This window comes from Salvelinus namaycush, chromosome 1 (genome assembly GCF_016432855.1).
Source record: "Salvelinus namaycush isolate Seneca chromosome 1, SaNama_1.0, whole genome shotgun sequence".
NCBI classification, from domain to species: Eukaryota; Metazoa; Chordata; class Actinopteri; order Salmoniformes; family Salmonidae; genus Salvelinus; species Salvelinus namaycush.
Genome location: NC_052307.1, coordinates 76,477,287 through 76,501,141, shown reverse-complemented (window position 1 = coordinate 76,501,141; position 23,855 = coordinate 76,477,287). Strand labels below are relative to the sequence as shown.

Here is a 23,855-nt window from a genome sequence, read left to right as displayed (position 1 = left end):
CATGTTTATAGAGATCATTAGGTGTTACGGTATGACCATTCAGTCCGCATGTTTACAGAGATCATTAGGTGTTACTGTATGACCATTCAGTCCCATGTTTATAGAGATCATTAGGTGTTACTTGTATGACCCATTCAGGCCATGCTTATAGAGAGTCATTAGGTGTTACTGTATGAACATTCAGTCCCATGTTTATAGAGATCATTAGGTGTTACTGTATGACCATTCAGTCCCATGTTTATAGAGATGATTAGGTGTTACTGTATGACCATTCAGTCCCATGTTTACAGAGATCATTAGGTATTACTGTATGACCATTCAGTCCCATGTTTACAGAGATCATTAGGTGTTACTGTATGACCATTCAGTCCCATGTTTACAGAGATCATTAGGTATTACTGTATGACCATTCAGTCCATGTTTACAGAGATCATTAGGTGTTACTGTATGACCATTCAGTCCCATGTTTACAGAGATCATTAGGTGTTACTGTATGACCATTCAGTCCCATGTTTACAGAGATCATTAGGTGTTACTGTATGACCATTCAGTCCCATGTTTACAGAGATCATTAGGTGTTACTGTATGACCATTCAGTCCCATGTTTACAGAGATCATTAGGTATTACTGTATGACCATTCAGTCCCATGTTTACAGAGATCATTAGGTGTTACTGTATGACCATTCAGTCCCATGTTTACAGAGATCATTAGGTATTACTGTATGACCATTCAGTCCCATGTTACAGAGATCATTAGGTGTTACTGTATGACCATTCAGTCCCATGTTTACAGAGATCATTTAGGTATTACTGTATGACCATTCAGTCCCATGTTTACAGAGATCATTAGGTGTTACTGTATGACCATTCAGTCCCATGTTTACAGAGATCATTAGGTATTACTGTATGACCATTCAGTCCCATGTTTACAGAGATCATTAGGTGTTACTGTATGACCATTCAGTCCCATGTTTTAGAGATCATTAGGTGTTACTGTATGACCATTCAGTCCCATGTTTTAGAGATCATTAGGGTGTTACTGTATGACCATTCAGTCCCATGTTTACAGAGATCATTAGGTGTTACTGTATGACCATTCAGTCCCATGTTTACAGAGATCATTAGGTGTTACTGTATGACCATTCAGTCCCATGTTTACAGAGATCATTAGGTGTTACTGTATGACCATTCAGTCCCATGTTTATAGAGATCATTAGGTGTTACTGTATGACCATTCAGTCTCATGTTTATAGAGATCATTAGGTGTTACTGTATGACCATTCAGTCCCATGTTTATAGAGATCATTAGGTGTTACTGTATGACCATTCAGTCCCATGTTTACAGAGATCATTAGGTGTTACTGTATGACCATTCAGTCCCATGTTTACAGAGATCATTAGGTGTTACTGTATGACCATTCAGGCCCATGCTTATAGAGATCATTAGGTGTTACTGTATGACCATTCAGTCCCATGTTTATAGAGATCATTAGGTGTTACTGTATGACCATTCAGTCCCATGTTTATAGAGATGATTAGGTGTTACTGTATGACCATTCAGTCCCATGTTTACAGAGATCATTAGGTGTTACTGTATGACCATTCAGTCCCATGTTTACAGAGATCATTAGGTATTACTGTATGACCATTCAGTCCCATGTTTACAGAGATCATTAGGTGTTACTGCTATGACCATTCAGTCCCATGTTTTTAGAGATCATTAGGTGTTACTGTATGACCATTCAGTCCATGTTTACAGAGATCATTAGGTGTTACTGCATGACCATTCAGTCCCATGTTTATAGAGATCATTAGGTGTTACTGCATGACCATTCAGGTCCCATGCTTTATAGAGATCATTAGGTGTTACTGTATGACCATTCAGTCCCATGTTATAGAGATCATTAGGTGTTACTGTATGACCATTCAGTCCCATGTTTATAGAGATCGATTAGGTGTTACTGTATGACCATTCAGTCCCATGTTTACAGAGATCATTAGTGTATTACTGTATGACCATTCAGTCCCATGTTTACAGAGATCATTAGGTGTTACTGTATGACCATTCAGTCCCATGTTTACAGAGATCATTAGGTATTACTGTATGACCCATTCAGTCCCATGTTTACTAGAGATCATTAGGTGTTACTGTATGACCATTCAGTCCCATGTTTACAGAGATCATTAGGTGTTACTGTATGACCATTCAGTCCCATGTTTACAGAGATCATTAGGTGTTACTGTATGACCATTCAGTCCCATGTTTACAGAGATCATTAGGTGTTACTGTATGACCATTCAGTCCCATGTTTACAGAGATCATTAGGTGTTACTGTATGACCATTCAGTCCCATGTTTACAGAGATCATTAGGTATTACTGTATGACCATTCAGTCCCATGTTTACAGAGATCATTAGGTGTTACTGTATGACCATTCAGTCCCATGTTTACAGAGATCATTAGGTATTACTGTATGACCATTCAGTCCCATGTTTACAGAGATCATTAGGTGTTACTGTATGACCATTCAGTCCCATGTTTACAGAGATCTTTAGGTATTACTGTATGACCATTCAGTCCCATGTTTACAGAGATCATTAGGTGTTACTGTATGACCATTCAGTCCCATGTTTACAGAGATCATTAGGTATTACTGTATGACCATTCAGTCCCATGTTTACAGAGATCATTAGGTGTTACTGTATGACCATTCAGTCCCATGTTTTTAGAGATCATTAGGTGTTACTGTATGACCATTCAGTCCCATGTTTTTAGAGATCATTGGGTGTTACTGTATGACCATTCAGTCCCATGTTTACAGAGATCATTAGGTGTTACTGTATGACCATTCAGTCCCATGTTTACAGAGATCATTAGGTGTTACTGTATGACCATTCAGTCCCATGTTTATAGAGATCATTAGGTGTTACTGTATGACCATTCAGTCCCATGTTTTTAGAGATCATTAGGTGTTACTGTATGACCATTCAGTCTCATGTTTATAGAGATCATTAGGTGTTACTGTATGACCATTCAGTCCCATGTTTATAGAGATCATTAGGTGTTACTGTATGACCATTCAGTCCCATGTTTACAGAGATCATTAGGTGTTACTGTATGACCATTCAGTCCCATGTTTATAGAGATCATTAGGTGTTACTGTATGACCATTCAGGCCCATGCTTATAGAGATCATTAGGTGTTACTGTATGACCATTCAGTCCCATGTTTATAGAGATCATTAGGTGTTACTGTATGACCATTCAGTCCCATGTTTATAGAGATGATTAGGTGTTACTGTATGACCATTCAGTCCCATGTTTACAGAGATCATTAGGTGTTACTGTATGACCATTCAGTCCCATGTTTACAGAGATCATTAGGTATTACTGTATGACCATTCAGTCCCATGTTTACAGAGATCATTAGGTGTTACTGCATGACCATTCAGTCCCATGTTTTTAGAGATCATTAGGTGTTACTGTATGACCATTCAGTCCCATGTTTACAGAGATCAGTAGGTGTTACTGCATGACCATTCAGTCCCATGTTTATAGAGATCATTAGGTGTTACTGCATGACCATTCAGTCCCATGTTTTTAGAGATCATTAGGTATTACTGTATGACCATTCAGTCCCATGTTTATAGAGATCATTAGGTGTTACTGCATGACCATTCAGTCCCATGTTTACAGAGATCATTATGTATTACTGTATGACCATTCAGTCCCATGTTTATAGAGATCATTAGGTATTACTGCATGACCATTCAGTCCCATGTTTATAGAGATCATTAGGTGTTACTGCATGACCATTCAGTCCCATGTTTTTAGAGATCATTAGGTGTTACTGTATGACCATTCAGTCCCATGTTTACAGAGATCATTAGGTGTTACTGTATGACCATTCAGTCCCATGTTTATAGAGATCATTAGGTGTTACTGTATGACCATTCAGTCCCATGTTTACAGAGATCATTAGGTGTTACTGTATGACCATTCAGTCCCATGTTTACAGAGATCATTAGGTGTTACTGTATGACCATTCAGTCCCATGTTTATAGAGATCATTAGGTGTTACTGTATGACCATTCAGTCCCATGTTTACAGAGATCATTAGGTGTTACTGCATGACCATTCAGTCCCATGTTTACAGAGATCATTAGGTGTTACTGCATGTTTGATGATTAGATTAAGAACAACATTTTGATTTTGAGACTGGGGCCCACAAATGTTTGAAGTTAGTTATTTCAGTTATTAACTTTCTCCTTCGTGTTTCTTTCTCTTTTTCTCATTTGATTTAGCTTTAACCTTCTAATTTCAGCAAGCACACATTTGACAAGCAAGCACACTTCACCCAAATGGGAATACAGTATTATAGTCATACATTAAGATTTGATGAGGCACAGTATCATTCTTTCAAGGCCCACTGGTTTTCTCCCTCTGAATCTCACAGATGATTTCAGATGAATGTTCAACTGAGCCAAATCAGATTGCACCCTAGCAACAGTTGAGTTAGGTTTCCATTGCAGGGGATCATTATATGCCATTTCCTCCTCCACAGCTGGCAAAAACATGCACTAATTACTGAAACTACTGTACGGCCAGCCAAGCATGCAGAGCATTAGGAAATCTACACAGCGTTTGTCAGGAGAACCGTCAAGAGAACAGCCTTATTTAAGTTTAGCAGATATTAGAAAGCATTGTGTAGTCACATATTCACTGTACTGTGATTGGAAACTCAACGTTCCCCTTAATGTATACATAGATAGTGAATTTTAAAGCAAATCTATACTCTACTTACCATTGAGAATGAGCAAGTGGTCATCGATAATGCCCTGTCTGCCACTCTGCTTGAAATGACTGGCACCTCTGATAGCAGACAACACGTTGACATGAGGTCTGATGAGGTGCTGCTTCTAACACAGGTACAACAATCTTAGGAGAGCTACTTTCACAACCGTAGAGGCACTGTTCTATAGGAATACTTATACGCCTACTGCAGTGCTTAGAGTCCCAGTCAAGTCAGTGCATGTGTTTGGGAGCTGTGTGTAGCTGAAGAGTGTTGTGTTACTATGATTGTGTTGATAGGTTGACTGGGGATTGATTGGTTTGAGACAGCTCATATGATGCTGACACAATGCTGTCTCTCACTCACAGGCCTGAAGCATTACTGAGACAGCCAGGAGGTCATTTTACAGCTAGCCAGGCAGGCAGGCGTGTGCTGCCTCAACACTCACTAATGTCAACACCCGTCAGTCAGACTGGAGAGGCGATAGTGAGTTGGCAGATAGCCCTGTCATGCCAACGAGCATGGCCACCCCTCTCAGCCTGGCAGAGCTGGGCCACGGGGGAAGAAGGGAGGGGAGGCTGGCAGTCAGGTGTATGTGGCCTGGGAAGGGTCAAGGAAGAGCCACTAAATCACTTTACAGATGGGCAGCTGGGTCTCATGTGAGTACTGGACTGCCAATGTCCTGAAGATAGACCACAGCCATGTCAGTGGCAGAGCAAAGGAGACCACAGGGTCTGGAAGACAGCCTCACTGCCCTCATCTGCCCTCTGTGGAAGTATGATCCTTATAAGAAGGGGACAAGGCCATTCTATGGAGTGTCACTTCCCCACCTGTGCCTTCAAAACATCCAATAGCGGCCGTTTCATCTTCTAATACTGTTCCTTTACTAAACCCTTTGTGTTAAGCCTTTTAAATGCACAGTATGCACATAGTGAATCCATGGCCAACCACTGTGGAGGTTTAATTGAGTTTCACTGGGCTTGAAGAAAATCACTAACCTATTACAGTCTACAGCCATTAATCAAAATGAGAGAGTGTTCTGGAGGAGATGATACCAATTCTCCAGCATGAGCATTAACATTCTCCCAGTACCCTTAGACACAATATCAATTCAAACGCTTTACACTGCAACACTGGTGTGGGATAGATCCAAATAAATGAAACACACTGAGAAAACAACACATGCTCATAAAAGAGAGGCATTTTCTCACCTTTGACCCTGAGGTGACATCCACTGTTGATGAGGTCACAGCCTTGGAAGTCTGGCTGACCATGCTGGGGGGCCTCTGACTGGCCGGTGGCGGTGGCTTGGACATGCCCCGGGACTCTGTCCTGCAGGGGAGGCAGCACAGAAGGAAATCAATGACATAGACATGAGTGGTCATGCTAGTATCTCACCACCACCACCATTCCTCTGTAGTGGATCTGCATTAAAGGGAGCCAGGGTTAACTTAAGGGATGGGTTCTCAGAGAGGAAACGACAACTTCCTGCCACACGACCTGTCACAGCCAATGCAATTACAGCTATGTTAACAAGCAGGACTTTTTGTAGCAGCCACTCAAGTAACACTTTGTCTGACACTGTCCCTGAGGCTGGCATGTCTTGTTTCATAAGAGGACATGTTATACGACAAATAACTTTTCCACCTCCACATGACCTCCAACACAAAGACCCAGAGCAGAGATACCAGAGCTACCGCAGATGAGCTTTCTCACGATCAAATATCCACTCTCTCTTTTGCTCTCCCGCTCTCACACACACACACACACACACACACACACACACACACACACACACACACACACACACACACACACACACACACACACACACACACACACACACACACACACACACGGGGTGTCCTGACCTCCAGACAAAAACGTCATATTTACATCCATTAGATAACACACTCACTCAGCAGAGAACACCCATGCTTTCCAAATTACACCTCACGTTTCCTCATGACATCATCACATTGTTACAGCCAGGAACTGTTTTTGTAAGAAATACAATCCGTTCCAGTTCACTGGCATAACAAGAGAAGCTGGTTGATTTTCATATCTACAGATGTAGTATCTTAATTTTATCACTCTTTTGTTGCTGATCATTTTCCTTCCGAGCAGGAAATGCAAACGTATAGTGTATTCAAGGTTTAAAAAGGCTTCTAAAGTTTGTAATTTCCACTTTAAAATGTCAGACTTGATTTGCCCTAACCAAAAATGTATCAACCCCTACAAAAAAATGTCCATTAATTATAATCCACATAATAATAATAATTTTCCTGCTGTAGCAAACTGGCTCAAATTAAGATCCTACATCTGTAACCAGGTTCTCCCAATATCTGGCCTCAAGTACAGCTACTCATAGTACATTCCATTACAGTTTAAGGGCACCTAGGTGGTTGCTCCCTTAGGATAAAGCAGGAATCTGCTTTGCCCTGGAATGCCCAGGAATGACCCAAGTCACACTGTTACACAGATTGTAGTGAGCGTAATGGGCAAACCGCCTGGAAACTTCAGCAGGAAGAGGGATTATGGGAAATCTATGTTCCAAGAAGGCCATAGGGGCTTTCTCTTTGTAATAAGGTTCATTAGAACAGAGGAAAGTTAGCAATTAACGTGTCCTTCTACAATTAATTAACGTGCCCCTTCGATAAAAACATAGTATTCCCGAGGGGCTGGGTAAACAAATAATGACATTAATTACAAATGAAGTACTGAGGTATAACACAGCTCCTCCCATCTCCTGATGTCAGATTCAGACAAGTCACTGTATAGGTTCACTGCTCCTGAAGTCAATATAACCCAATTACCAGCTGTAGAATCTCCAGAGCCTTGTTCAATAGTACTTCAATAATAAATGAACTGACAAAATGCTCTCTGACATTGGGGGCGGAGGAGTGATCAAGTCAAGAACAAATGGGTCTGTTTGTGTTTACAAGTGGTTGTGAGAGTGTATCATTCATCACAGAGGTAGCTATGCCTAATCAGTTTACTGCCAGTTTATATGGGCGTGCTGCTCACACAACATTCTTAATAAGGTAATCCTCTGCTATTTACGGTAGGTTCATGAGCAAGAAGTCTGTGTGAGGATGGTACAATGTCTGCAGCCCGCTGAGACAGACATGTTAGTAGCTCCACTAGGAGGCCCTTCTTTACGTAGGTTTAAGGATAAAACGGTGTATTACATCTCTATCAGCCACTTTTCACTTGTTAGGTTATTTGTGGTTCTTTCCTATTCATAGCAGATAGTGTAAAGAGGATGCTGAGTTCAGGAGAAGAGGTGGCTGTGGGATCAGAGTTGCTTAGGGCTGAAATTGAAGATGTCTTACTGACAAACCAGCCTGTCTGTTAATTACACCATGCAGAGGATATGCCTGAAACTCAAACCCTCAAACGGACATGCACAGGGCTAGGAATGAACTTTGACATTTTCAAATGACATGTATTACCTATGATTAATTGACTGAGTCATTTCAGTACTAGCTAAGGGCACAGTTTCATTGAAATGACCCTCACCATAGTTGTTCTATAATAGTGACAGTCATAGAATGATGTTAGGAGCGTGTCAGTAGCAGACTTTAAAGCCTTAGGGAGCAAGCTGAGGTCCGTCTGCGCTGCTCAACCTTTTAAAAAACCTCTCCATTGACCATGTGTCCCTGCCATGTCATTGGTGTGTTTGTGTGTGTAGCTTCACTCAGAGGTTCACTCCTCTGTGACACTCAGACAGCCATGAAAGTGCCGCCTACACGGATGCTGGGCATCACTCACAGAACTCACCGCTCTCTGGAAACGAAGGCAGGGGCTGGGATGTTTAGAGAAAGCCGGTGGCTGTAGGTTCACTTCAAAGCAAGTACTCAAGAAGATTAAACTGAATAAGCCTAATGTCCTCATTGTTATATAGTATAGATATTAGATTTCTGAAAAGTACCTCCTCTGGCATAATAGAGTGCTCTTCCTCAGTGTAAGTGTGTGCTCTTCCTCAGTGTAAGTGTGTGCTCTTCCTCAGTGTGTGCTCTTCCTCAGTGTAAGTGTGTGCTCTTCCTCAGTGTAAGTGTGTGCTCTTCCTCAGTGTGTGCTCTTCCTCAGTGTAAGTGTGTGCTCTTCCTCAGTGTGTGCTCTTCTTCAGTGTAAGCGTGTGCTCTTCCTCGGTGTAAGCGTGTGCTCTTCCTCAGTGTGTGCTCTTCCTCAGTGTAAGTGTGTGCGCTTCCTCTTTATCAGTGTGTGCTCTTCCTCAATGTAAGTGTGTGCTCTTCCTCAGTGTGTGCTCTTCCTCTTCCTAAGTGTGCTTACACTAGGAAACCGTGCTTTACCGCCCACTCCACCCCTACTGACACTGGACCCCTGCATTGTTCTGCCTGAACATGAAAGATGTTGTAGCTAGTGTTTTTCCTGTCGGCCGTGCCGTGTTCCTGTGCAGCTTTGAAAGAGGAGAGGTATTGGGATGTGTCTACGGCCAGGGTAGGCTGGTGCAGGACATAAAAACACAGAGGCACAGCCAAAGGCGAGGGACTGACTATGGAACTAAAAAACTTAGTTCCAACTCTCTGGATCCCATCCAACATTTTTACAGCACATTTACCTCCGCACCAAGGGGACCCTCGCCTGTTTCAATTGCAGCTTTCATGCTGTCTACCTCTGCTGTCTTTTGAAGCGTACCCTGGGAAATTTGCTGTGGGATGTGGCAGAGTAAAGGAGCAATATTTCACATCAGAGAGAAAGAGATCCAGGCCTGGGGCCAAATAGGTTACCTACCACCTGAGAGGAATGGCCACAGCAGCAGCCTACTCCCAGCAAACACTGCAGCCCAAGTCCAGCCCAGTCTTAGCCCAGCCTCAGCAACAGTTCTGCTACAGAGCAGGAATACAGCAGTGCAGAATCAGACCACAGCAAACCCAGATCTCTCCTCTGTGATAGCCACAGAGCACAAAGGAAACGCATTGCAGGCATCGTCATTCTATTCTTTCTATCTCAATCGGTTTATTTTTTATAGATTTGATAGTGCCACCCACCTCGTGCTCTGGCATCTTCATTATATGCCAAAAAGTCATTTTTAGCCGACTAATCATTTTCATAACATTCTGCATAAATAATACACCTACAGTCAGCTTGAAAGTCTCTAACCGGCCCGGGTAATAACTCTGCTTTGACAAATTATTCTAGTCAGAGGAGGACTCCCTGTTTTCTGCTGTGTGTTTTTCTCTCTCCTGGAGAGTAAATTATTCAGAAGGTTTCTATCTTTCTCTTTCTCTTTCTCCCTCTCTCCTGCTCTCTCTCTCTCTCTGTCTCCCTTTTCTCCTCTCTCTCTCTCTCTAGTGTACAGTATAGAGTGTGTTGCTGTCCGGCTGAGTCAGGCTGTGTTTGGAGGGCAATACTGTATGAAGAGCTTGAAGACACACTCAGGTCAAATAATCCCCTCATCCTGACCCAGGCTTTAAAATCTTGATCAATATACCGTATCTCTTCAGGCTTTAACATTCTGATCAATATGCTGTATCTGTTCAGGCTTTAACATTCTGATCAATATACCATATCTGTTCAGGCTTTAACATTCTGATCAATATACTGTATCTGTTCAGGCTTTAAAATTCTGATCAATATACTGTATCTGTTCAGGTTTTAACATTCGGATCAATATACTGTATCTGTTCAGGCTTTAACATTCTGATCAATATACCGTATCTGTTCAGGCTTTAACATTCTGATCAATATACCGTATCTGTTCAGGCTTTAACATTCTGATCAATATGCTGTATCTGTTCAGGCTTTAACATTCTGATCAATATACCGTATCTGTTCAGGCTTTAACATTCTGATCAATATACTGTATCTGTTCAGGTTTTACCATTCTGATCAATATACTGTATCTGTTCAGGCTTTAACATTCTGATCAATATACTGTATCTGTTCAGGTTTTACCGTTCTGATCAATATACTGTATCTGTTCAGGCTTTAACATTCTGATCAATATGCTGTATCTGTTCAGGCTTTAACATTCTGATCAATATACTGTATCTGTTCAGGCTTTAACATTCTGATCAATATACCGTATCTGTTCAGGCTTTAACATTCTGATCAATATACTGTATCTGTTCAGGCTTTAACATTCTGATCAATATACTGTATCTGTTCAGGCTTTAACATTCTGATCAATATACTGTATCTGTTCATGCTTTAACATTCTGATCAATATACTGTATCTGTTCAGGCTTTAACATTCTGATCAATATACTGTATCTGTTCAGGCTTTAATATTCTGATCAATATACTGTATCTGTTCAGGCTTTAACATTCTGATCAATATGCTGTATCTGTTCAGGCTTTAACATTCTGATCAATATACTGTATCTGTTCAGGCTTTAACATTCTGATCAATATACCGTATCTGTTCAGGCTTTAACATTCTGATCAATATACTGTATCTGTTCAGGCTTTAAAATTCTGATCAATATACTGTATCTGTTCAGGCTTTAACATTCTGATCAATATACCGTATCTGTTCAGGCTTTAACATTCTGATCAATATACCGTATCTGTTCAGGCTTTAACATTCTGATCAATATACTGTATCTGTTCAGGCTTTAACATTCTGATCAATATACCGTATCTGTTCAGGCTTTAACATTCTGATCAATATACTGTATCTGTTCAGGTTTTACCATTCTGATCAATATACTGTATCTGTTCAGGCTTTAACATTCTGATCAATATGCTGTATCTGTTCAGGCTTTAACATTCTGATCAATATACCGTATCTGTTCAGGCTTTAACATTCTGATCAATATGCTGTATCTGTTCAGGCTTTAACATTCTGATCAATATACTGTATCTGTTCAGGCTTTAATATTCTGATCAATATACCGTATCTGTTCAGGCTTTAACATTCTGATCAATATACTGTTTCTGTTCAGGTTTTACCGTTCTGATCAATATACTGTATCTGTTCAGGTTTTAACATTCTGATCAATATGCTGTATCTGTTCAGGCTTTAACATTCTGATCAATATACCATATCTGTTCAGGCTTTAACATTCTGATCAATATACTGTATCTGTTCAGGCTTTAACATTCTGATCAATATACTGTATCTGTTCAGGCTTTAACATTCTGATCAATATACCGTATCTGTTCAGGTTTTACCGTTCTGATCAATATACTGTATCTGTTCAGGCTTTAACATTCTGATCAATATACTGTATCTGTTCAGGCTTTAACATTCTGATCAATATACTGTATCTGTTCAGGCTTTAACATTCTGATCAATATACCGTATCTGTTCAGGCTTTAACATTCTGATCAATATACTGTATCTGTTCAGGCTTTAACATTCTGATCAATATACCGTATCTGTTCAGGCTTTAACATTCTGATCAATATACCGTATCTGTTCAGGCTTTAACATTCTGATCAATATACCGTATCTGTTCAGGCTTTAATATTCTGATCAATATACTGTATCTGTTCAGGCTTTAATATTCTGATCAATATACCGTATCTGTTCAGGCTTTAACATTCTGATCAATATACTGTTTCTGTTCAGGTTTTACCGTTCTGATCAATATACTGTATCTGTTCCGCCCAAGGTCCGCTCACCTCTAGTGCAATAGGATTTCACATTTAGTCTAGTCCAATAGTATTTCACATCTAGTTTAGTCTAATAGGATTTCACATCTAGTCTAGTCTAATAGGATTTCACCTCTAGTCTAATAGAATTTCACCTCTAGTCTAGTCTAATAGGGTTTCACCTCTAGTCTAGTCCAATATGATTTCACCTCTAGTCTAGTCCAATAGGATTTCACCTCTGGTCCAATAGGATTTCACGTCTTGTCCAGTCTAATAGGATTTCACCTCAAGTCTACTCTAATAGGAATTCACCTATAGTCTAGTCTAATAGGAATTCACCTCTAGTCCATTAGGATTTCATCTCAAGTCCAATAGGATTTCATCTCAAGTCCAATAGGATTTCATCTCAAGTCCAATAGGATTTCACCTCAAGTCCAATAGGATTTCACCTCAAGTCTAATAGGATTTCACCTCGAGTCTAATAGGATTTCACCTCTAGTCTAATAGGGTTTCACCTCTAGTCTAATAGGGTTTCACCACTAGTCTAGTCCAATATGATTTCACCTCTAGTCCAATAGGATTTCACCTCTGGTCCAATAGGACTTCACGTCTAGTCCAATAGGATTTCACCTCAAGTCTAGTCTAATAGGATTTCACCTCAAGTCTAGTGTAATAGGAATTTACCTCTAGTCCAATAGGATTTCACCTCAAGTCTAATAGGATTTCACCTCAAGTCCAATAGGATTTTACCTCTAGTCTAATAGGGTTTCACCTCTAGTCTAGTACAATAGGGTTTCACCTTTAGTCTAATAGGATTTCACCTTTAGTCTAGTCCAATAGGATTTAACCCCTAGTCTAGTTCAATAGGATTTCCGCTCTAGTCTAGTCCAGTAGGATTTCACTCACCTCTACTCTAATAGGATTTCAATGCCTTGTGATTTATTCCATCCCATCACAGAAGGCATTACAGAGTGTTTACATTACAAACCAGCACATCAGATAAGGAGCTATCTGAGTTTAGCATGCAGTTAGTCAATGTTTACTGTGAAAGGCAGCAACATCTCAAGAAAGTTTGAAAAAGTGTCATTCACTGAGAAGAAAATCTAATAAATTGTTCCTTGAACTTCAGGCGTCTAAGTGAAAAGTAAAGTGAGATTCACTGAGGAGCAATCGAATAAATCTTTTCATCTTTCAAGCACAAGCGTCTATGCAACACAACTCACAGGAGAGAGATACAGCTTGTCCAGTCCCCAGAGAACGCACCAGAATGTATCTAGCCTATAACTCTCACAACATGACTATGCAATATTCAAATCAAACGTTATTCGTCACATGCGCCGAATACAACAGCTGTAGACTTTATTGTGAACTTTTTACTTTGCAACTGGGTACTGGACTTCCTGACTTCCTGACGGGCCGCCCCCAGGTGGTGAGGGTAGGTAACAACATCTCCACCCCGCTGATCCTCAACACTGGGGCCCCACAAGGGTGCCTTCTGAGCCCTCTCCTGTACTCCCTGTTCACCCACGACTGCGTGGCCATGCACGCCTCCAACTCAATCATCAAGTTTGCGGACGACACTACAGTGGTAGGCTTGATTACCAACAACGACGAGACGGCCTACAGGGAGGAGGTGAGGGCCCTCGGAGTGTGGTGTCAGGAAAATAACCTCACACTCAACGTCAACAAAACAAAGGAGATGACTGTGGACTTCAGGAAACAGCAGAGGGAGCACCCCCCTATCCACATCGACGGGACAGTAGTGGAGAGGGTAGTAAGTTTTAAGTTCCTCGGCGTACACATCACGGACAAACTGAATTGGTCCACCCACACAGACAGCGTTGTAAAGAAGGTGCAGCAGCGCCTCTTCAACCTCAGGAAGCTGAAGAAATTCGGCTTGTCACCAAAAGCACTCACAAACTTCTACAGATGCACAATCGAGAGCATCCTGTCGGGCTGTATCACCGCCTGGTACGGCAACTGCTCCACCCACAACCGTAAGGCTCTCCAGAGGGTAGTCACCGGGGGCAAACTACCTGCCCTCCAGGACACCTACACCACCCGATGTCACAGTAAGGCCATAAAGATCATCAAGGACAACAACCACCCGAGCCACTGCCTGTTCACCCCGCTATCATCCAGAAGGCGAGGTCAGTACAGGTGCTCTATATCATACTGTACTCTATATCATCTACTGCATCTTACCATCTTTATGTAATACATGTATCACTAGCCACTTTAAACTATGCCACTTTATGTTTATATACCCTACATTACTCATCTCATATGTATATACTGTACTCTATACCATCTACTGCATCTTGCCTATGCCGTTCTGTACCATCACTCATTCATATATCTTTATGTACATATTCTTTATCCCTTTACACTTGTGTGAATAAGGTAGTAGTTGTGGAATTGTTAGGTTAGATTACTCGTTGGTTATTACTGCATTGTCGGAACTAGAAGCACAAGCATTTCACTACACTCGCATTAAAATCTGCTAACCATGTGTATGTGACAAATAAAATTTGATTTGATTTGATTTAAGAGTGCTGTCCCAAAGAGGCAGTTAAAAAGTTTCTTAAAAAGGAGAAAAAATAAATAGCAACACAATAAAATAACAATAACGAGGCTATATATATATATATATATATACAGTTGAAGTCGGAAGTTTACATAGACCTTAGCCAAATACATTTAAACTCAGTTTTTCACAATTCCTGACATTTAATCCTAGTTAAAAATCCCTGTCTTAGGTCAGTTAGATCACCACTTTATTTTAAGAATGCGAAATGTCATAATAATAGATTGAGAGAATGATTTATTTCAGCTTTTATTTATTTCATCACATTCCCAGGGGGTCAGAAGTTAACATACACTCAATTAGTATTTGGTAGCATTGCCTTTAAATTGTTTAACTTGGGTCAAATGTTTCGGGTAGCCTTCCACAAGCTTCCCACAATAAGTTGGGTGAATTTTGGCCCATTCCTCCTGACAGAGATGGTGTAACGGAGTCAGGTTTGTAGGCCTCCTTGCTCGCACACGCTTTTTCAGTTCTGCCCACACATTTTCTATAGGGTTGAGGTCAGGGCTTTGATGGCCACTCCAAAACCTTGACTTTTTTGTCCTTAAGCCATTTTGCCACAACTTTGGAAATATGCTTGGGGTCATTGTCCATTTGGAAGACCCATTTGTGACCAAGCTTTAACTTCCTGACTGATGTCTTGAGATGTTGCTTCATGATGCCATCTATTTTATGAAGTGCACCAGGCCCTCCTGCAGCAAAGCACCCCCACAACGTGATGCTGCCACCCCCGTGCTTCACGGTTGGGATGGTGTTCTTCGGCTTGCAAGCCTCCCCCTTTTTCCTCCAAACATAACGATGGTCATTATGGCCAAACAGTTATTTTTTGTTTCATCAGACCAGAGGACATTTCCTCTGATATACCAGAGGATATCAAGCAAAAAGGCACTGAGTTTGAAGGTAGGCCTTGAAATACATCCACAGGTACACCTCCAATTGACTCAAATGATGTCAATTAGCATATCAGAATCTTCTAAAGCCATGACATAATTTTAAGGAATGTTCCAAGCTGTTTAAAGGCACAGTCAACTTATTCTTTGTAAACTTCTGACTGACTGGAATTGTGATACAGTGAAATATAAGTGAAATAATCTGTCTGTAAACAATTGTTAGAAAAGTTACTTGTGTCATGCACAAAGTAGATGTCCTAACCGACTTGCCAAAACTATAATTTGTTAACAAGAAATTTGTGGAGTGGTTGAAAAACGAGATTTAATGACTTCAACCTAAGTGTACGTAAACTTCCAACTGAATATATTATGATCCTGTCACTGAGTCTGTCAGCACTGAGTGTGTTTGCTGGTCCATCCTGTACCCATCCTACACCCCTACTTCGCCATCCATATCTGGGTCTCAGCATGGGTGACATCAACACCCTGGCTACCACAGCAACCAACTGCAACAATTTGCCCTGGCTGTCTGTTTGTGCTATGCAGGCCAGAGCGAAGGCATCATCACTGCATAACACAGATGCTTCTCCCAGGGTGCATCAGTACCCCAGCTGTTACGATGCTCTATTTCCACAACTAAAGTATGACTGGGAGGAAGGGATAGAGAGAAGTAAAACAAGTTGGCCGTAGTATAAATATCAGCCAGCAGAGAGTCAAGGGGCTTCATAAGTCCTGCTACTTTAGCTTCTTCTACCCCTGCACACCACAGGCATTCAATACACTTTAAAAGAGGAAAAAGAGGAATGCCAAGAGGGTGATATTTCTCCTAACAGACTGGCTGTGAGATAGAAACTATATAGCCTACCATACACCCCCTACTCACTGGCTTTGGTAGAGTGGTAGAGTCCATCAGCATACAGTGGGGGCAGGGATGTACCACTGAACAGGTGGCATGGGGTGAGAGGTCAAGTATGTGCCACTTTGGTGGCAGTGAACTCTGTGGGATATTAACCTCCCCCAGTGTTTTTCTGTGACGACGTGTGTGTGTGTGTGTACAGTGAAAGTAGCCCCGGCTGTAACTCAGGCCCCACACACAGTCTCTAATGAGGGTTCTCAATCAGGCCGTGCCAAGAGCATTGGGCTGCCTGTCTCCTACTTGTGAGAGATGGGCTTGATGGGCCTCTGTGATATTCCCATAATGCTCCAAGCATTTTCAAATCTATGATTTATGTTATAGCGGCATGATTTCACTGTACTGGGAAGAAGTCTACAGTATGGTTGACTAGGAGTGGAGGGTTATGATGATGACAGCATTTTAAGGACTGATGATAATGTGAAATGTATCAACAGTAAACTATGACAATGCACAGAGGACATTAATCATGCTATTTAAATACATTTGACTCATCACATATTCTTGTGGGAAGAGAATGAGTATAATACTATTCTAAGCATGGCTGGTCTACTGAGCTTTGATCTGGTATTAGATAGTAATAGAATAATTCAGTTACTTTGGCCCCTACAGTACAGGGAATATGCAAGGCAGGACACTTTAACTTTTAAACCCCCTGATGGTGTACAAATACCTGGCTCAACAGTACCATGTGAGGGATATAGGAGGGTTGGGGTGGAGAAGAGAGGAATCCCAATGAGCTTCATGTCACTCCTACAAATTACCTTTCAAAAACTGCGACAGTGGAGATCAGATACCACTCTCGACCCTCTCTGCTACACTAACACATCGAGCAATGCATCCTAAAGCCTACATAACACCACCTTAATTATGTTGTGACACCTGTCATACACATTTATGACAGAAAGATAAATGACTCAACTGTGGTGCTGTTTTTGTTCTAAGACATCATAATGAAAGTGTAATAACATCAAGGCCATGTATCATGAAAAGTTAACATGAATGTCATGGTACAGATGTAGGATCTTAATTTGGCCTACACTGTCACAACAAAATCATCCTGCAGCAACAGGATTTTAATGTTTAGTCCATAATGTTGCTTGATCGGTGGTTAGGCTATTAGCTGGCCAAAAGTTGGCTACATGAAAGTGTAATACTGTTAATATAACCTTGTGTGGGTTTTCAGTGAATTTATGTAAATCGCAAAGCTCATCTGCATTTTACAGCAACAAAACAGGACAATTCTCAGCAACAAAAGAGTCAGGAATGTCATGCCATGTCATCTCCCATGTTTTAGAGACACTTACAAGCAAGCTTTACAACGCTACAACTTAAAGATTTGTCCCAGTACGTCCAGGTCAAACCATATCTGTGCATGTGTTGCTAACACTAGGTCCCATGCTATTCAACCTCATCACACCACCTGGGGCTCCACCATGGCCGTACCACTCACACAATTCAACACAATCAACTTCATGACTGCAGCTATAACCTGCAGAAAATACTCTATATATTGCTCTCTGATGAAAAACTCTGTGGTAATAATAGCCATCATTAGCATAACAACTGTGACGTTTCAGACAGATGAATGGCTTCAGGCTTGCCATGGCCACAGTCAAAGACATAATGTGAACCATAGTTGGCTCATTACCATAAATTCAATTAAGATAATACCTTAAAAATACACACAAAAAACTGGACTGGGAGCAGCCTTGCACAAGTGCAAGCAGTTATGAAACCCATTTCCATAAAGAATAGAATGGCGATCATCCTTTTAATTTGTTTTATAATTATAATTATTATTATTGTTCATTTCTATGACTGTAGTTAATAGAAAGCATTCCTCAGGCAGTCAGTTTCTGTTCCTCCTCATCTCATCCCTGGGACAAGCAGCAGACAATCTCACACTCTAATCCGAGTTAAATTACACTCTACTCTCATCTCCTCCCAGCATGACCTTGGACCAACCAGACGTTACACTGAAGCCCACATCATAACCTTCCTGGAGTAAAAAGAGTAGAGGTGCACTCACTTGTCGTGGAGCATATATTCAGTGTTTTCTGGAGATATCTGTCCAGTCACAGGGTGTCGGAACGACGTGCTCTTCTGGTTATGGCTGAGAGCGTCAGAGAGAGAGAGAACAGGGAGGGAAGAGAGGGAAGGAGTGAAAACAACAGCGAAGGAGAAAATACAATTAGTATTCCGTCATTAATCATATTTCTGCTTGATCGCTTCACTTTTTTGTGCACTGATGTATTGGTCACTGGCTGCTTGTTGGGCATTCTACAGGAATACACTAAGTTTCTAGACTTCCAATGACTTTCACGACTTTCACTTACACAATGTGTAAGTCTCAGCACTCTCCCCTACCAGCTCGCCAGGCTTCATTGATTTCAATTACATGGGGTCATTCATCGCTTTAACTAGGGCATTAATGCATCCCTGTATCGTTGGATAAAAGAAGAGATGGACAGGGGGGCAGCGATGGTGGTGGAAAGAATGAAAAATAACACAATGATGTGATTTGCTCTAAACCGTCCGCATCAATTATTTACTTTTACACACTTTGGATGGCAGTTGCGTAGCAGATGTGCCCATCGGACAGTAAGAGAGAGTATTTCTATGAACAGGTCTCTGCTTCATTCAACATTAGCTTTAGGAGCATTGGAATAGACAGGATTCCATACGTTTCCACTTAGGTTATCCAGGTACAGAACAGGCACAGGTAGAAACTTCTGATCCAGACTGACCTGGTCTTTAATCACTATGAGGACTTCTGACCCAGACTGACCTGGTCGTTAATCACTATGAGGACTTCTGACCCAGACTGACCTGGTCGTTAATCACTATGAGGACTTCTGACCCAGACTGACCTGGTCGTTAATCACTATGAGGACTTCTGACCCAGACTGACCTGGTCTTTAATCACTATGAGGACTTCTGACCCAGACTGACCTGGTCTTTAATCACTATGAGGACTTCTGACCCAGACTGACCTGGTCTTTAATCACTATGAGGACTTCTGACCCAGACTGACCTGGTCTTTAATCACTATGAGGACATCTGACCCAGACTGACCTGGTCTTTAGTCACTATGAGGACTTCTGACCCTGACTGACCAGGTCTTTAATCACTATGAGGACATCTGACCCAGACTGACCTGGTCTTTAGTCACTATGAGGACTTCTGACCCAGACTGACCTGGTCTTTTATCACTATGAGGACTTCTGACCCAGACTGACCTGGTCTTTAATCACTATGAGGACTTCTGACCCAGACTGACCTGGTCTTTAATCACTATGAGGACTTCTGACCCAGACTGACCTGGTCTTTAATCACTATGAGGACTTCTGACCCAGACTGACCTGGTCTTTAATCACTATGAGGACTTCTGACCCAGACTGACCTGGTCTTTAATCACTATGAGGACATCTGACCCAGACTGACCTGGTCTTTAATCACTATGAGGACTTCTGACCCAGACTGACCTGGTCTTTAATCACTATGAGGACATCTGACCCAGACTGACCTGGTCTTTAGTCACTATGAGGACTTCTGACCCAGACTGACCTGGTCTTTAGTCACTATGAGGACTTCTGACCCAGACTGACCTGGTCTTTAATCCCTATGAGGACTTCTGACCCAGGCTGACCTGGTCTTTAGTCACTATGAGGACTTCTGACCCAGACTGACCTGGTCTTTAATCACTATGAGGACATCTGACCCAGACTGACCTGGTCTTTAGTCACTATGAGGACTTCTGACCCAGACTGACCTGGTCTTTAATCACTATGAGGACTTCTGACCCAGACTGACCTGGTCTTTAATCACTATGAGGACTTCTGACCCAGACTGACCTGGTCTTTAATCACTATGAGGACTTCTGACCCAGACTGACCTGGTCTTTAATCACTATGAGGACTTCTGACCCAGACTGACCTGGTCTTTAATCACTATGAGGACATCTGACCCAGACTGACCTGGTCTTTAGTCACTATGAGGACTTCTGACCCAGACTGACCAGGTCTTTAATCACTATGAGGACATCTGACCCAGACTGACCTGGTCTTTAGTCACTATGAGGACTTCTGACCCAGACTGACCTGGTCTTTAATCACTATGAGGACTTCTGACCCAGACTGACCTGGTCTTTAATCACTATGAGGACTTCTGACCCAGACTGACCTGGTCTTTAATCACTATGAGGACTTCTGACCCAGACTGACCTGGTCTTTAATCACTATGAGGACTTCTGACCCAGACTGACCTGGTCTTTAATCACTATGAGGACTTCTGACCCAGACTGACCTGGTCTTTAATCACTATGAGGACTTCTGACCCAGACTGACCTGGTCTTTAATCACTATGAGGACTTCTGACCCAGACTGACCTGGTCTTTAATCACTATGAGGACTTCTGACCCAGACTGACCTGGTCTTTAATCACTATGAGGACTTCTGACCCAGACTGACCTGGTCTTTAATCACTATGAGGACATCTGACCCAGACTGACCTGGTCTTTAATCACTATGAGGACTTCTGACCCAGACTGACCTGGTCTTTAATCACTATGAGGACATCTGACCCAGACTGACCTGGTCTTTAGTCACTATGAGGACTTCTGACCCAGACTGACCAGGTCTTTAGTCACTATGAGGACTTCTGACCCAGACTGACCTGGTCTTTAATCACTATGAGGACATCTGACCCAGACTGACCTGGTCTTTAGTCACTATGAGGACTTCTGACCCAGACTGACCTGGTCTTTAGTCACTATGAGGACTTCTGACCCAGACTGACCTGGTCTTTAATCACTATGAGGACTTCTGACCCAGACTGACCTGGTCTTTAATCACTATGAGGACATCTGACCCAGACTGACCTGGTCTTTAGTCACTATGAGGACTTCTGACCCTGACTGACCAGGTCTTTAATCACTATGAGGACATCTGACCCAGACTGACCTGGTCTTTAGTCACTATGAGGACTTATGACCCAGACTGACCTGGTCTTTTATCACTATGAGGACTTCTGACCCAGACTGACCTGGTCTTTAATCACTATGAGGACTTCTGACCCAGACTGACCTGGTCTTTAATCACTATGAGGACTTCTGACCCAGACTGACCTGGTCTTTAATCACTATGAGGACTTCTGACCCAGACTGACCTGGTCTTTAATCACTATGAGGACTTCTGACCCAGACTGACCTGGTCTTTAATCACTATGAGGACATCTGACCCAGACTGACCTGGTCTTTAATCACTATGAGGACTTCTGACCCAGACTGACCTGGTCTTTAATCACTATGAGGACATCTGACCCAGACTGACCTGGTCTTTAGTCACTATGAGGACTTCTGACCCAGACTGACCTGGTCTTTAGTCACTATGAGGACTTCTGACCCAGACTGACCTGGTCTTTAATCCCTATGAGGACTTCTGACCCAGACTGACCTGGTCTTTAGTCACTATGAGGACTTCTGACCCAGACTGACCTGGTCTTTAATCACTATGAGGACATCTGACCCAGACTGACCTGGTCTTTAGTCACTATGAGGACTTCTGACCCAGACTGACCTGGTCTTTAATCACTATGAGGACTTCTGACCCAGACTGACCTGGTCTTTAATCACTATGAGGACTTCTGACCCAGACTGACCTGGTCTTTAATCACTATGAGGACTTCTGACCCAGACTGACCTGGTCTTTAATCACTATGAGGACTTCTGACCCAGACTGACCTGGTCTTTAATCACTATGAGGACATCTGACCCAGACTGACCTGGTCTTTAGTCACTATGAGGACTTCTGACCCAGACTGACCAGGTCTTTAATCACTATGAGGACATCTGACCCAGACTGACCTGGTCTTTAGTCACTATGAGGACTTCTGACCCAGACTGACCTGGTCTTTAATCACTATGAGGACTTCTGACCCAGACTGACCTGGTCTTTAATCACTATGAGGACTTCTGACCCAGACTGACCTGGTCTTTAATCACTATGAGGACTTCTGACCCAGACTGACCTGGTCTTTAATCACTATGAGGACTTCTGACCCAGACTGACCTGGTCTTTAATCACTATGAGGACTTCTGACCCAGACTGACCTGGTCTTTAATCACTATGAGGACTTCTGACCCAGACTGACCTGGTCTTTAATCACTATGAGGACTTCTGACCCAGACTGACCTGGTCTTTAATCACTATGAGGACTTCTGACCCAGACTGACCTGGTCTTTAATCACTATGAGGACTTCTGACCCAGACTGACCTGGTCTTTAATCACTATGAGGACATCTGACCCAGACTGACCTGGTCTTTAATCACTATGAGGACATCTGACCCAGACTGACCTGGTCTTTAATCACTATGAGGACATCTGACCCAGACTGACCTGGTCTTTAGTCACTATGAGGACTTCTGACCCAGACTGACCAGGTCTTTAGTCACTATGATGACTTCTGACCCAGACTGACCTGGTCTTTAATCCCTATGAGGACTTCTGACCCAGACTGACCTGGTCTTTAGTCACTATGAGGACTTCTGACCCAGACTGACCTGGTCTTTAATCACTATGAGGACATCTGACCCAGACTGACCTGGTCTTTAGTCACTATGAGGACTTCTGACCCAGACTGACCTGGTCTTTAATCACTATGAGGACTTCTGACCCAGACTGACCTGGTCTTTAATCACTATGAGGACTTCTGACCCAGACTGACCTGGTCTTTAATCACTATGAGGACTTCTGACCCAGACTGACCTGGTCTTTAATCACTATGAGGACTTCTGACCCAGACTGACCTGGTCTTTAATCACTATGAGGACATCTGACCCAGACTGACCTGGTCTTTAGTCACTATGAGGACTTCTGACCCAGACTGACCAGGTCTTTAATCACTATGAGGACATCTGACCCAGACTGACCTGGTCTTTAGTCACTATGAGGACTTCTGACCCAGACTGACCTGGTCTTTAATCACTATGAGGACTTCTGACCCAGACTGACCTGGTCTTTAATCACTATGAGGACTTCTGACCCAGACTGACCTGGTCTTTAATCACTATGAGGACTTCTGACCCAGACTGACCTGGTCTTTA

At 42.2% G+C, this 23,855-nt stretch overlaps 1 protein-coding gene across 2 annotated transcripts in view; it reads right to left on the bottom strand.

Annotated features, from left to right (window-relative positions):
• Positions 1–23,855, bottom strand: part of plekha7b (pleckstrin homology domain containing, family A member 7b) — a 168,755-nt gene that overhangs the window by 58,491 nt on the left and 86,409 nt on the right. For both annotated transcript variants that reach the window (XM_038995443.1, XM_038995448.1), the window contains 2 exons: positions 18,782–18,865; positions 6,005–6,125 (listed from right to left, as the gene is read on the bottom strand). In XM_038995443.1, coding sequence (XP_038851371.1) covers positions 6,005–6,125; positions 18,782–18,865 — 205 coding nt within the window. The remainder of the gene's footprint in view (positions 1–6,004; positions 6,126–18,781; positions 18,866–23,855) is intronic.